At 45.5% G+C, this 15712-nt stretch overlaps 2 protein-coding genes across 4 annotated transcripts in view; both read left to right on the plus strand.

Annotated features, from left to right (window-relative positions):
• The window catches only part of LOC130373194 (phospholipid-transporting ATPase IH-like), a 73497-nt gene extending 69726 nt beyond the window's left edge, over positions 1-3771 (plus strand). For all 3 annotated transcript variants that reach the window (XM_056579505.1, XM_056579507.1, XM_056579506.1), the window contains 3 exons: positions 94-197; positions 535-700; positions 3456-3771. In XM_056579505.1, the coding sequence (XP_056435480.1) occupies positions 94-197; positions 535-700; positions 3456-3734 (549 nt within the window). In that variant the 3' untranslated portion in view covers positions 3735-3771. The remainder of the gene's footprint in view (positions 1-93; positions 198-534; positions 701-3455) is intronic.
• Positions 1-15712, plus strand: part of mcf2lb (mcf.2 cell line derived transforming sequence-like b) — a 70749-nt gene that overhangs the window by 21928 nt on the left and 33109 nt on the right. The window lies entirely within an intron of this gene.

Consider the following 15712-nt stretch of genomic DNA (forward strand, 5'->3'; position numbering starts at 1 on the left):
CAGTCACCGAGTCCGTTGACAGGGGGGGGGGGGGGGGTGACGGGGGTGATGGGGCAGCGCAAGTGTTTACTCTATGTATCCTTTGTGTTACAGCTTGCCTTGGACACGCACCACTGGACATGGATCAATCACTTTGTCATCTGGGGGTCGCTGCTCTTCTACGTGATCTTCTCGCTGCTATGGGGGGGCATCATTTGGTAAGCACACACCCACACACACACACACACACACAACACACACCACCACACACACACACACACACACACACCACACACACACACACACACACACACACACACACACACACACACACACACACACACACACACACACACCGCCTCCGATTAATTCGTGAATGAATGGCTTCATATGAATTCATGCTCGAACACGCCATCCCATGGTTGGATTGACATGTAACGATGTTGAGCGTCAGCTTCAGTGCTTCTGCGTCGGCGACAGCCGTTAGAATGATGAATGGACCCCCACTCACACCATACTGCTCTACTTTAACCGTCCGTCCCCTTCCTCCTGCAGGCCCTTCCTCAACTACCAGAGGATGTACTACGTGTTCATGCAGATGCTGTCCAGCGGCCCCGCCTGGCTCAGCATCATCCTGCTCATCACCATCAGCCTGCTGCCAGACATCATCAAGAAGGTGCTGTGCCGAGCCATGTGTCCCACGCCCACCGAACGCGCACAGGTAAGACTGCACACACTCACACACATACAGATACACACGCATGGAGGCTGCAACCCCGACTAAAATATAATCTCCTAAGAGAAATAATGCACAAAGACCGTTTTGTTTTGTCACTTTGCCGCAGCCATTAACCAGCTATTAACAGGTCTTAACACAGTAAAGAAGCTTATCAGTGTTTCTCGTTTTTATTTGTGGTTTGCTGACTATAAGTTGTAATATTGACGCAACTTTCGACTGAATGTGTAAAATTTTTAACATAGTTTTTACCGTTTTCAATAACATATTTGCTGGGCAAGCATGTGCTCATATGATGAAATGACTAACTGTTTAGATCCTGGGTCACTTCCTTTCTATTGTCACTTCCTGTGTCCATATTTAGCTTTCTATAATCTGCTTCCTGTGACGAAGGTGGGGAAAACTGTAAGGTCTGACAGATGTTTTTCCTGCTGTTCTTTCTCACTTTCTCCTCTCTCTCTCCCTCTCCCCACTGCTGCACCTGAATGGATCCTCACTTTCTCCCTCCACCCCACCACCTTTGCTCTCTTCTCCTCCTCATGATGGCGACCATCTGTCTTTTGCCTTTCATCTCTCTGCCAACTGCCCCTCCTCATTTGTTGTGCCACCTTCTACACTCGGTGTGTGTGTGTCCTGTCTGTGTTTGTTGTGTGTGTGTGTGTGTGTGTGTGTCTTGGTGTTTGTGTGTGTCTTCTGTGTGTGCCCGTGTTTGTGTGTGTGTGTGTGTGTGTGTCTTGATATGTGTGTGTGCGCTCTGGGGGTTGCAATGGCAGTCGAATCGCCCGTGCCTTACCGTGGAGCCCTCCAGCATCTTCATGCTTTCTCAGTCCTCAAGCAGAATGAGTTTCTGATTTGCCCACAAAGACAAAAGAGAGGAGGAGGCGGAGGAGGAGGAGGAGGTGATAAATCTCACATGAGTTGTGTTTTGTGTCCTTCTTTATGCATGGTGTCTTGTGTCGATGAGGTCAACCGGGTAACACCTCACCCCCTTGCGTCACCTCGCTGTCTTCCGCGATGTCATGCTAACCCCCGGTATAGTGCTACCAACAGCATTGTTGCTGGTGTCTGTCACCACTAACCTTATTCAGCATGCATTCATACAGGTCTATTTTTTGCATAATCATATTTTGCATGTTGTTGTCCTCATTGTTGTATCACATGTTAGTTGGTGAACCAGGTTCTGTGCCACAAAAGAGTATTGAAGGAAGCGTTTCATTCCTGGAAAATACAGATCAATAATATGAAATTTGTTCTTTGATTGCTTGTAGCTGTGGATTCCCAAGCTTTATTCGAGAATATAAAGTCAAATGTATAGTTTTTTTCTCGTCATCAGTATAGTGGTAGACAGTCTTAGATAAACAAGACATGCCCTTTGGAAAAAATGATGCTACAAATCTGAATCATTGTAGGGTTGTGCTCTGAACACTTTTCACCTCCCTGTGTGTTCACTGTTGCCTATCACAGTGGTAAAGCCTCCTCCAGGCAGAGAACCATGACATGTTGCTTACTATGATCCACTGAAGGTAAGGCTGTGGGAGGCCCCAGAGGTCTGCGTGATCCCTGATCCCGCAGGCGGAGAGAGGCTCCCGCCCTGCCATGCAGAGAGAGGCAGGGGGGGAGGTGGTGGTGGTGGTGGTGGGGTAAAGCTGCGCCCCGCCTCTCTTCTACTTTGCCCCCCCCCCCCCTCCCCGCCCCCAGGCAGGATAGGGTCACCATGGTAACAGCCCTCAGGGAAATGGGGTTGAGGGGGGAGGGGTCGTAGCGTCGCTTCCAGTCTGCTCTGCATGGGGTCCGGCTGGCATGCTGGGACCCGGGCCGTTGAGGTGAAGAAGAATGGGGGACGAGCCTCATCTGGCTGTACCCCGACATGTCTGGCTTCTGGGCTGTAGACCCCGACTCTGGGGAATTGCGTTGCTTGTTATTGCATGTGGCATGCAGAAGTATAACTTTCTGAGCCCCTCGAAAACCAAAGCCAAAACGTCCGATCTTGAAAACTGAAATTCTGGATTTTAAGGAAAAAAAAACTTTATTTAATGTGCTCTAGAAAATATAGGAGAATGTGTTTGCAATGCATTTGCTCAACACTTTTGGTACCAATGCTTAAAAATATATATATTTTCTCTAGATTGAGTATTACTGCACAGTGCACTCTATTAACTGCTGTGTAAAGGGGCTTTCAATACAGGCTTGTCTGAACATACCAGGTGGTGCTTTCATTGTACGTGCTGCCATTGCAGACTTGTAAATTATGGTATTTCAGGGCATGCTTTCCTGCTTATCAGGATTACTAGCTGTCCCTACGCTTCAGCACTGATGCCACAAACCTCGGTAATTTTAATATAATCCAAAGTTGCATTGGTACCGAAATCAATCGCTGGACAATATATGTAGTTCTTATGCAACACTGACGCCAGCTAGTGTTGGAACAAGGAACGGTAGGGAGGAATCCTTTTATAAGCATGACTCAAGCAAACACAAGTGTAACTTTCAGATGGTAGGACTTTAGTTGTTGACTGTTTGCGTGAAACCAGGGCTGTAGATACACCTTCTGAACGTACCTCTCTGTGCATCCAGCCCATCTCCTCCCATTTATATGCGCCGCCATCTGGCACTTTCCACCATTTTGTTGTTGTTCTTTGGTGTTGCTTTGTGTTCCCTTTTGTCACAGCCAGAGGTTCACAATATCTTACTCTCTCTCTCTCTCTTGCTCGCTCTCTCTCTCTTTCACGGACCTCCGCAGGGCACTGAGAAGTTGACCCGGGGCCCGGCAGACTCAACCCCGCTCCCCTCTCATTACCGCTTACTGAAGGGCCACGCCGCCGACTCCTCCCGAATCCACCTCGGAGTCCCGGAAACGTCGGCGCTGGGAATGCCTGAGCCCTTCCCTCAGAAACTGCTCCTGGCCCAGCGGCCCAAGGGAGGGGGGCCCGACCTCTGCTCCGCCGTCGGCCCCTGCGTCCTCCGTCTCTCAGGGGCCGGATTCGCCTACTACGCCCCGGGACCCGAGACCTCAGTGTAAATGCAAAAAATACGAACAATTACGCACACACTCGAATACACACATATACCGGTGAGACATGGCGTCCATGCGTTCGGACGCAAGCTTCTCACCAACGTCTCGTGAGATGTCCGATTTGGGATCCGAGTTTTCAAGGTCTTTTTTTAATTTTCACCCCAGAGTATAAATAGATATACCCGGAAAACTGCAATACAACACATAAGCCACACTCCGTGCCCGCACATGGAAGGCGAAAAGCATGGAACGTCCCTACCCACACGGAGCTCAACATGTGCATTCTCTGGCCAACGTTTGCTTGGCCGTCCCTTTAGAGACGAGGTCCCTGGCCTCCCATTCTCACAACTCGCACCATCTGGCAACACCCCCGTTGGGGTCCAACCCCTGTCGGTATGTTCCTGTTCCTCGCCCAGCTATCTATTCTACGTGAAGTTACTTGAAAGCAGCTGCTGTTTCGAGAGGACCGAGGGGGAACCATCCAGTGAATATCTGTGGTTCACCCATGTCAACGTGTCAACAGTTAGGCCCATGTCTTCTCTTTTACCTCATTTTTGATTGTCCTGATCCCCTGTCTACTTCACTTTAACCATTTTTGACCATTACAAATATTTAAGTCTGTGGTCCGGCCAAGTAGAAGCAGCATCCTGGGGTCTGCCCCGTCGTTGTGGGAGTGTTTGTGGGAGAGAGAGAGAGAGTGTGTGTGAGTGTGTGTTTGCAGGTGTCCCTCTGGGTACCTGTATACTGTATGATTGTGCTGTTGTTGTTGAGACACCTTTGCCTTAGTCGTCCCACAGCAGCAGGCTAGGTGCCAAAGGAGACAGAGTTGGAGGTGTCAAAGAAGCCTTACATAACCCATCATCAGCTCAGTAGGGAACAAGCTGTGAAGAGAGGGATGTACACGTTCTCTAACCATCCTGCCTTAACTCAGAGGCCCATTTATTTTCAATATAATTAATATCTACTCTTCTATTCGTTGACCACTTTTGCGAGTCGAGCATCGATGATTGTGTACGCCGATCATCCAGTGACGTATGTTCAGCTACGCGATGTCCCTTTTTCTCTTTTTCGTCCATGCTTTTTGTTGTTGTCGTCTCTTATTAAGCCCATCTCTGTTCGCTCACATTATCTGCCTGTGTAGGCTGCTTGATCTGTGTGTTGCATGCGGCTCATCTATTCTTCCCCTCGCTGTTCCCCTGCCTCACGCTCGCAGGCGTCATTCATCACCAACTGTATCACCATGACACCGCCCCCCCCATCTCCCCACCCCCCTTTCCAATAACAATGAGAACGTATACTGCTCAATGTTGCCTCCCTGTGGCCATTTAGGGTTTCTGCAGTCGTGTGTTAATGTTCATGGGGCGCATGCTGGATTGCAGCTCCTTTTGGCCGTTTTTGTCAAGGCTGACAGAGTTGCTACGTGGATGTCCGGAATGACTTGAAGTCATTTGTTGCATTGTGCTTAAACCTGTCACTTGGTTGTATGTGTATGCTTGCTGCTGTGTGCTGCAAATGTTGGATGTCGGTTCCCCTAAGAATGCTTATGTCAAGCTCCTCGTATTAGGAGGGGCTTTCTCTATACTGAATTGCTCGTTCTGTTTCTTGTTTCCTTTTTTTATATACACTGTTATAATAACTGTTATAATAACATGACGGTTACTGATGATGTCTGGACGTTCCATTATAATATGGAGTAAGGGTGGGAGGGGGTGTTGGATATTGAAGGAGGATGGGAGGCTTGAATCAGCGGCGTCACAATCAACTCTCAGAAGAAGAAGAGAGAAGAAGGAATGTGGAACTGATGTGTCCATATTGTCCTCCAGCCTAAGATTGTAGCTTGTAGACGACGCTCTTTTCTACATTTCTATTAAGAGTCCTTTTCGGCCAAAGCTTGTCTGTCTGTGACTCAATGAGTAGAGAGAGTGAGACAGTATGTCTGACTATGAACCCTCTCTATATATGTGTGTGTGTGTGTGTGTGTGTGTGTGTGTGTGTGTGTGTGTGTGTGTGTGTGTGTGTGTGTGGTGTGTGTGTGTGTGTGTGTGTGTGTGTGTGTGTGTGTGTGTGTGCTCACAACGTTAGCCCCGCAGTCAAGAAACATCCAGCCAGCTGCAAAACCATGTACTTAGATAGATTGTCTGCCGCTCCCATTTTGTTTGTGTTTCCTTTCTGCAAATACTACTGCTCTAGGGTTCAGAGGTCCGGACTCGATTTTCCGTTGGTTTCTGTTTTTCCACTCGACCTGACACAACCTATGACCTCAGAGGTTAGCCAGAGAGAGAGAGAGCGAGAGGGAAATTGGTGCTTGTTATGCAGTGTTTCACCTCACTATGGCGTTACGGCCATACCGTACTGTACACCCCTGAGGTGGCATGTCACAGAACAAAAGCCCACTACAACCATGTTGTAAGGTTTATTTTTAATACCGCGGAGCAATGGTGGAACTCAGATCACTCAAAGACCATATAGATCTATCTGTATAGATATTATTTTTCATTGTTTTTTTTTAAATCATTGTCCCAACTCACGACACACTGTCATGTTTTGTCCAAGGCGTAACTGTTGCCTCAATCAGTTCGTCCTCTTGGGTTATTTATGTTGGCCACGGTTGTGAATACTTATTTTGCACACTTCTGTATCCTGGAGATAAGACTATTTTTAACACTATTTATTTAGAATATGTATTTCAAGTTTGTATCCAAAACGAGAACAAAATACATCCTATGAGAATAGCTCAATAGTTCTACACGCACTTTGTTTTATGAAACAGATTAGTTTATCCCCTAAAAGTTATGTAGATAATAAAAAGAAGGCCTAATGTTCACATATTGGGGTTTATATAAGTGTTCACTTTGTCCTCACAGGTTATTTTTCTAAGAATAGTAGTAGTGGGCTAAAACAAATTTACGTGTGACCAAATTAACTAGGAATGAACTGTCTCGATAGGCGTCAGATATCGTCCAATAGGTTTTAATTGCACCAGCCTTCTTCTGCTTACTGGAATGTCAAACAGCTTTTTTAAGCCCATCGGCGCAACCGCGGCAGGTGCTCGTGACGTCACCTGCTGAGCTCAACGACCGCGTTGGATGGCTGTGCTCTCAGTCGCAGCGTAGAGCGAACTGCATCCCATACCTTCAGTACAGTACTGTTTGTATTACTAAACAGGTTTTGACAACTTTTTTTGTATGAAAATTTTAAAATTATGTTCATCTGTTGACTTTTTCCTGTCAGCATATCTGTAGCGAATGAGGGCAAATCACTGTATTGTCATTCTGCCTGTACTAAGGAAGCAAAATAAAAAATGAATAAAAAAGGTCCTGGGTTCTCTCCATATAATTGTCTAAATTGTAATGGTTCAACAGTTGCCTAATTCCAATTAGATTATATTGTAAATAAAGCTGTACTTGTCTATATGTGTCCAATATGTTGATATTCTCTTTTGTTATTGTTTACTCTGGACAAACCGTAGGCTTATTCATTATACAAATTATGTATTGGGATCATGGGTATAAATAATCAAAACATTTCAATCCGATATTAGTATTTTGCATTAAGTCAATAATTCACTGACATAACGTAATCTCACTAGTCCTCGCTGTTACATTTCTTTATTATTTAATGGCTATAGTACCATACAATTGTTTACAAATTTCTTCTAAAAAAAAAATCCTAACGAAACAATATCTCTGAATTTCAACGCGCGAGGCTTCAAATCAATAGCCTATTCAAGATGGACGCCTTTGAAGAGAATGGAGCAGAAGGGCTCACAATAAGAAGGTGTGTTATCCGAATTACCACAGAAATACCAAGATGACCCAACATTTTGGACATGGGTGAGCAGGAAATGTTGTGTTTAGAAACATTTAACAAAGTTACAATATGCTTACATTTAACGCTGGACTTTTATGCTAGCAACGGTCCAAATAAACTTTTGGTTCGCAAAGAAGTCAGCAATTTAAATCCAAACTGTCCTTTATAAAGGAACCACAATTTTAATCTCATTGAAATATGCAGGGTAATATACTCACTGTTCAGCATTAACCAGCCAATTGTCATTCAGTTGCAGTCAATTTTCATTCAGTTTCATTCTGACCATGATAATATTTCCATTTCTACTTGGCGTTTCAAGTATAGTTATGTGGGAGTTCAAACCTCAATCGTCTCTCATGTCTCTGCCTCATTTGTCACCTTTTCTTGAAGGAACATCATCTCAAGCTCTTTCATTTCTGTTAGACACTAATCGTTGGCCTCGCTATTTTCAGAATAATCAATGTCTGTTTTTGAGATTTTTTCCTTTGCCTTTTTTGGCCCATCATTTTCTGCGTTCTGACTATACTCATTGGAGACATGAGCATTGAGATCAAATTTTTTGTTGAAAAAGCCATTCAACAGTTCAGGCCGGGCACGGCTATCATCCTTTTCTGTTAGAGCTGAACCAATTCATTATTGACCTTGTTCCGCTCTATTTGAGTGTCCATTACCTCTCTCTTTCCAGAAAGTTATTGATAGTCGGTACAAGAAAGATCATATCTCCCTGTTTAGCAAGACTTATCCAGTTGATTTGATACATCCACTCTATTCAATTACCTCCATTGTTGTTCGTCACTATGTTATGTGGAGAACCCTACCTGTGGGTTCCTTAGATAACTATAACAGCAACAACAACAAAGAAGCGCTTTGTGAAAGTCAAAAGGTGTAGAAGCAAGGTCAGATGTATCAGAATAGATTACAGACGAATTACATCACACATTGCAATGCACACACGGCATTGATAAAAAAAAAGGACAGTGTGAATTTTATGATGTTCGTGCCCAGAAAATTATAGTCTTTAGTTTGAATAAATACATCATGAACATCTGAACAACAATTCTGACTCTGTGTGTTAAAAATACAACATAAGGTATTGAAGTTTGCATTTTTGCTCGCTATAGTACCAACAAACCACAAATAACCTTGTATGTGTGAAAGGCTTCCCAGGCATCTAAACACTTTCCTGATTTCGGAATGTGATCATCTGCTGGACAGGCTAAATGTGGCATACCTATTCTCCACACTAGAGGTCACTGTTGGATAAAAGCTGCACTGGCATCGATGCAAAAATAGCTACCTAATGAATTCCCCTCCCTTTCGTCTCTCTCCACATGTCTGCATCATCATAGATTCACAGTGGCCGATTGTGCATGTGAATGTGTGCGAGCCGTCAGCGATTTTTGCTCCTCCCTCACCACCCATCCGCACACCCCCGCTCGCCAGCCGTCTACTGCTCCGCATCCCTCTCTTCAGAGGACCTGTCCGCGGCAGCCATAGTTCTCCTCGTCTCGTCTCGTTCGCAGCATCCTCTCCATCCATCGCCTACCATCATCGCCCTGGCAACACCTCCCCTCAGTAGGACATTCCCACAATCAGGGTCTGCAGCCAGCGAGAAGGAACGGCAGGTTCCCAGCCTGCTTTCCTCTCATCAACCTGGGGTCGTGTACCTAGCAGACCACCCCCTGCTCCCCAGCCTCTTCCTCCAGCTCCATCACGTCAGTCCACTGTCCCTCTTCTAGAACTCGGTTGCAAGTAAGCAGGCAAGCTGTCTCTTCTTCGCGCTAAGGCATCTGCTGGCTGCTGGACAGCTGGTCTTCCGCTGGCCCTTTGGAGGATGTTCCTATGGATGAACACGGAAGAGATGGCCCTGGGGGAGCTGCTGGAGAGTCTGAGGACCGTCGGCAAGAGCATAGGTGGGTGACTGACGACAATACGCTGACTAAGTGTTATTGCTTTAACCTATATTATTCGATTCCGCAGAGAAAAGGAGGTATTGCACAGTGATGTCATGCATGGCTGCTGAGTTCAAGCACTCAGATCTGCATGGGGACAGTGACAGGAACACGCATTATATTTCATGCCATGCAACACATTTCACCATGATCACTCAATTCTATGCAGATTGGTTACATATGCTTTAGCTTTTATTGGGTAAATAAATGACATGTTGGCCATGAGAGAAATTAGTTGTAACATCATTGGCAAGTTGATCTATGATATTCCACAGTCGATTTATTGTTACATTTTATGATTGTATTTGATCAAGTACGTAGGATGTCTTATGCATTGATATCAATGAGATCCACACCTTATTCACTGACATCACTTACAGTGCCATGTTCACACCTCTGTTGTGTTTGGACTATTGCTGCAATGTTTGTTATTTACTGGAGAGAGTACAGCAAATCATTTTAGATACATTTGATCTAGGAATATTTAGGATTTAGGCATTTAGGGTGGGGTGCCCATTGCCTACAGAGAAACTTGGCACATTAGGGATTTAACCATCTGTTTTGGCTAGTACTGTAGTTTCCCTGGAAGAGATATCACAATGGTGATCTCAAACAGACTGTCAATGGCAGTTTCCTCTGGGTTAAGTGGAAAGATTTTAGACATATTCAGTTAATTGACACATGTTAATTCATGTATTTGTTTCTTATTCTTGGATTAACGCATCTTAAATCTGCATGGTGTGAAATGTTGCTTGGAAATCAAAATCCAAACATGACATGATTCTGACACACCCAGAGCTCTTCCCACAGTTCTTCCACATTGTACAGTTTGCTTTTGGTTGACATTCAAGGTTCACCCTTACGTGTGATACCCTGCCATTTAGTATTTAAAATAACTTTTTATTTTTAATCCCCAATAATCTAATTCCAATAGTTGAATTGCTTTTTCCAAATTTTCTCTTATCCACTTATAGAGGAATTCTTATAGAGGAAACACACACACACACACACACACACACACACACACACACACACACACACACACACACACACACACACACACACACACACACACACACACCACACACACACACACACACACACACACACACACACACACACACACACACACACACACACACACAACCTCCACCCACCCGACATGGAGCGCTGGCGCAGCACGGTGCGGCTCAGCTCGAACATGACGTCGTGCAGGCTCTGCTCCTCCGTGCGCTTCTTGGTGAGCTCCAGGATCTGCGTGCTGCGACGGAACAGCTTGCTGGCGTAGCACGTGGCCGCCGCCGTCTCCATCTTGTGTTGCCTCGTATGTATTTGCAACTCGTCGATATATAGTGAGGTCAGTGATGCAAATAGGGTTGAGTCAGCGTCGTGTAAAAATAAAAGCTATGTTGTATGGCGTGCTCTTTCTGAGCTAGAAGTCCAATGTCAAAGACCACACAGACTCCCTTGCCTGTGGTTCCTATGCTCTTAGTCATATGTTTGATGTAGCAGCTGTCGCTACGGCTGTCAAAACGTTCAACTGGACGTTGAACCTTTCAATTTGCTTGACAAAATAAGAGCAAAAAAAAGAAAAGCTTCAAACCTACAATATTTCTGCACCTATCTACCCCATTTAAAGATAGCTGAACTACAAAGATGCTTGAGAATAAAGTACACACATCCATCCAGGGATTCTTTCTCCATAATTTTTTATTTTGTTTCACTGTTGCCTGACAGTGATTCTCGGCTGAAAAACGTTTAGCTGTAACTGTAGCTACAACTCAAGCCGCCAGAGATTGCTATTGGGAAAACAGGCTTAGTGCAGGTTTAAAATAATGTCCCCTCTGTAATTCACTCACATGATACCTTTCAAAGTGCTAAACATACAATGTCACACGTTTGGTTGCACACCATTGTGAAGGTGAGATACAGAGACAAAAATGTGCCTAGGCATTTAAAGGCCATTCCGGAAGGGAAGTTGTGTTCAACGTTGATCCCAGGTGACAGGAAATGTAGCACTACAGGAGAGGGGGAGAAAGAGTGAGGAAGACAGAGAGAGTTTGGAGGAATTCAGAGCCAGGGAGGTATGCTATAAAGGGATTTAATCTGAATAACTACATGTACTTCCAACTTTTTTAAACAAGCCTTTTTAGATGAATGCTAAAATCAATTAGAAAGCGCATGAAACTAGAAAGCAGCTATACTTTCTTTTTGTCATTGATTTAGATTTTAAATGTATATTTGTATGTAACATTATCTTTGTTTTTACATTTCAAATGACATTGCATAATATTGTTTTTCTTTTTTGTATGTGCAGTACTGAAGCAGTAAATGGATGCAATCTGCAGGGTAAATGCATTGCATTAGTTTGGCTCTGGTGAACTCTGGTCTCCTTCTGACTACTTCCTGTCATATCAAAGTGACACGTTCAGTTAGAGAGATCACAGCAGCATGCACGGACATCTTCATGTGCCCAGCAGAGACCCGCTAGCCAATTTAATAATATTAGTGTAATATTATTAAAATTGCCTTGTTCACCAGGAGTCAGATGTCCGCTTTAAGCCTGTGGGCTTTAGCCACAATGACCAGAAGGCCTATGTGTGTCCTTTTATTTGCCTATGGACCCACACAAATGCTATTCCGGCCCATCCCTGCCTCAATAAGAACCAGTTCAGATGTCTCAGGGTGGTTAAGCAGTAAAGCATACAAGTGTTATCTGGTGATGATGGTAAACAGGAAACTTTTTTATAACCAAGCAGGTGTGCAGATCTATTCTGAGGACATGGCCCGCTATGGAGAGCATGTGTGAAGCCCGATTGGGTGAAGGTTAGCCTAAGCCCCCAGCCAGTCAGCTGAGGACCAGGAGGAATTAAAAGTGTGGTAATTCAAGTGCCTTTTTGCTTTGCTAGCATTCAAGCTGCATCTTGATGTCATTCCTGTGTCCTTGAATCCGTTGCTTCATGGTCTTGTGTCTCATGTTAAGCCTCCATCTCCACCAGCCTATTTGCATCTCCACAACAGGAATGTAATCCAAACCATTGTCATTGTTACTGCAGTGCTATGATCAAAGACCGGAGGTTTTGCTCTGTTTTAGATATGGTTTTATTTGTGCTTTCTATGTACAGTCCCAGATGGGAAATGTTGTTCTTCCCAGAATTGTGTGTGTGTGTGTGTGTGTGTGTGTGTGTGTGTGTGTGTGTGTGTGTGTGTGTGTGTGTGTGTGTGTGTGTGTGTGTGTGTGTGTGTGTGTGTGTGTGTGTGTGTGTGTGTGTGTGTGTGTGTGTGTGTGTGTGTAACTGTGTGTGTGTGTGTGTGTGTGTGCGCGCACGTGTGATCCATACAAGCATGAAGGTGATGATTTGATAAACATCTGTGGACGTAGCTGCCGGTGGGGAAGTCGAGAGCTGCTGTCAAGGCAGCGTCATGCTAGCATGATTAACCAGTGACGAAGGAAAAGGGGATGGTGAGGAGGGGGAGACCAGGGGGAGAGATAGAGATGGAGACCGCAGTCCCTCATCAGTATGTGAGAGAGAACAGCTCTGCTCCCCGCTCTATTCTAAGCCTGCACCATGCAAGTAGGATCTTGGCAGCTCGAACCGCACAACACCGCCACAATGGTCCACACACACAGCACACAAACACAGCGTGGCTAGCAAGCAGCCTCCTGCTTGTGGTTGCTGCTCGGTGCTACATCTAACCTACGTTATCTGCAGAATTTTCTTGGTCATTTACCTGCAGCTATCCACAGTCTACAGCCATATAGTGTTGTTGTTTTTGAAGGTTGTTGTCATTATCTTTTGACCTTGCTCTTTAAAATACCCAATGTATTTACTGCCTGTGCAATGATAGAGGGAATAGTATATGGTCAAAGAAAAGGAAAAAAAGGCAGATTAGTGTGGGCGCATCCCGATATAATTAACCCAAGCAGCAGAAGGGGATTTGCTCAACCCCCTGTTTTACCCCTCCTCCTTCCTCTCACACACACCCCCTGTCCTCCCCCCCTCTCGCTTGCTCTCTCTTGCTCTATAGCTCTCTCTCGCTGTCTCTCTCTCTTGCTCTCTTCCTAGCGGTGCATATGCTGCTCTGGTGTGGCACCAATGCGCAGCAGCATTGAGTAGTGCATGCGGTGGAGAGTGTGTACCACTGTGTGTGCGTCTGTGTCTGCCAGTGCATAGCCAGGACTGCCTCACCTCTAGCTAGCGCAGTGAGCACGTTGTCACCGGTGCTTGTGCTGGCGTGGGGCTCAGGTCTTCTCTCTGGGTGATTTCGCTCTGCTTGCGATTGGAACACTGTAGCCTTCTCCTTCCAATGCTTCCTGAGGAGGCATCCACCTCCACCTCCAACCACCAGGCTCATCTAGCCCAGAGACCCTGGCTCGCTGCCCAAGCAGGCGCTACACATGCATGAGGAGGATTCTATGCTGGACTCTGATGAGCCACTACACTTACTCAGGAGCCTCTGACTGTGTGAAGCGGAGTGCTGCAGAACCGGTGGTGGCTGGTCCGGAGACTGAATGAGCCAGAGTATAGCATTTCATTTTTTGTGTTAACTGCGTGCGACCAGGAGACTTCGGGCTGATGTCGCTGAATGACTTTCTTCGCGATGGTGGTGAGGCACCGTACCGGATCATGAACCGGCTTAGCCAGCTGATTCAGAACCTGGACATCACTGGGCTGGCCCCTACATTTTCTTTCAGCCCGTCCAGCCGAAGGAACTCCTGGAGAGAATGGGAAGGTAAGATTGATGCCACTGTGCACTGTGTTGCAGGTGCATTCTCATTTGTGTGTGGGGGGGGTTTTGGCTAGGTTTTCTTGCTGGAGCTCCTTAGGGCAGTGAGTCAAGATAATCACACACAGACCCTTTCCTGTGGGCACCCCCTGCACTGCTTACTGGGGGAGTGTCTATGTGGACGCACAAATATGTGTGTCGCTTTCTCTCTTCAAGTCCGTGGGCTTGTGTGCACAAGCACAACTGCACCAATAGAGTGAAGCAGCTTTTGGGGGAGCAGTACAAAACTGGACAGTTTGTTCAGTTACCAGTTAAGTTTCAGACTGAACGGACTAAACCTCTAGAGATAGACAGACTGTCTATCTCTATAACACAAACATTGCAGCAATCCGTTTTTTTTCTCTCCTAGTTTATTTATCTTTCGCTGCGTACTGGGATTCCATCCGTACCAGCAGCGGAAGGGGTGCGGTGGAGGGAGTGATGGTGATTTGTGATAAGAGTCAGACATTTTTGATGTCAAACTGGTGCTTTGAAACAGTTTGAGGAGGACCACCAGAAGAATCACTATGTTTTCGAGGAAGCGCAAGAGCATCGCGTCGAAGCGTGAGAGCGTGGCGTTGATGCCCCTCGTGCCGCTGAAGCCCAGTGAGTCTAAACATTCTGGAAACATGTTTCTTTCTACCTGATGTTTGGTTGTCACATTAGCCGTTCATCTGTCCTTTGGATTATGTGGGGATCTGTTATTAATTAATTGTAAGTGACCACTTGTGTGTGTTTTTGCGTTCAGTGTCTTGAGTTTTATGAGCGTCTGCAGGCTGTGGACATAGCCAGAGAGGGTGATTGCCTCCCCTCCTACCAACTCTGCTAAAGTCGTTAGCCATAAGGTCAATGCATCCAAAGTTCAGACTGCTGTGTTGATAGTTTTCTTGTTTAGCAGACAGTAAGGAAAACATTTTTTTAAATTTTTCTTACTTTGGTAAAACTTTAGAAGCGAACATGAGTTTTATAGCATCTTTTTTCAGCAGGATCCGTCAGTGTTGCTGTACGTAATCAATCCTGCATGCAGGGGTTGCCAACATTGCACACACTTTCTCTAAGTCCCCTGTGTCATGGTAATCCTGAACCACGGCCTCCGTTTGGCTCGAAGGAAACTATGAATCAGTGGTTTACAGTGAATGGACACTGTCCATCAATGGACTGTATGCTTTCTAAATCATCCCTCTGTATTTCCTCCATTAGAAACTGTGTGTTAATTAGTGTCCCCCCACACCCCTGTTTTTATGTGAATTTAGGGCGTTCCTTGAGCCAATGGCCGAAGTATTTCGCTTTCAAGGTTTACAACCCTGATAACACTGTGCTCCTGATCCCATTAAACAGTGCACGTACATGCCCCAGCAGGTGTGTGTGTGTGTGTGTGTGTGTGTGTGTGTGTGTGTGTGTGTGTGTGTGTCACATTTGAACCCAAGTATAGCTATATATAGAGTCACGTGCATG

This window comes from Gadus chalcogrammus, chromosome 20, assembly GCF_026213295.1.
Source record: "Gadus chalcogrammus isolate NIFS_2021 chromosome 20, NIFS_Gcha_1.0, whole genome shotgun sequence".
Classification (NCBI taxonomy): Eukaryota; Metazoa; Chordata; class Actinopteri; order Gadiformes; family Gadidae; genus Gadus; species Gadus chalcogrammus.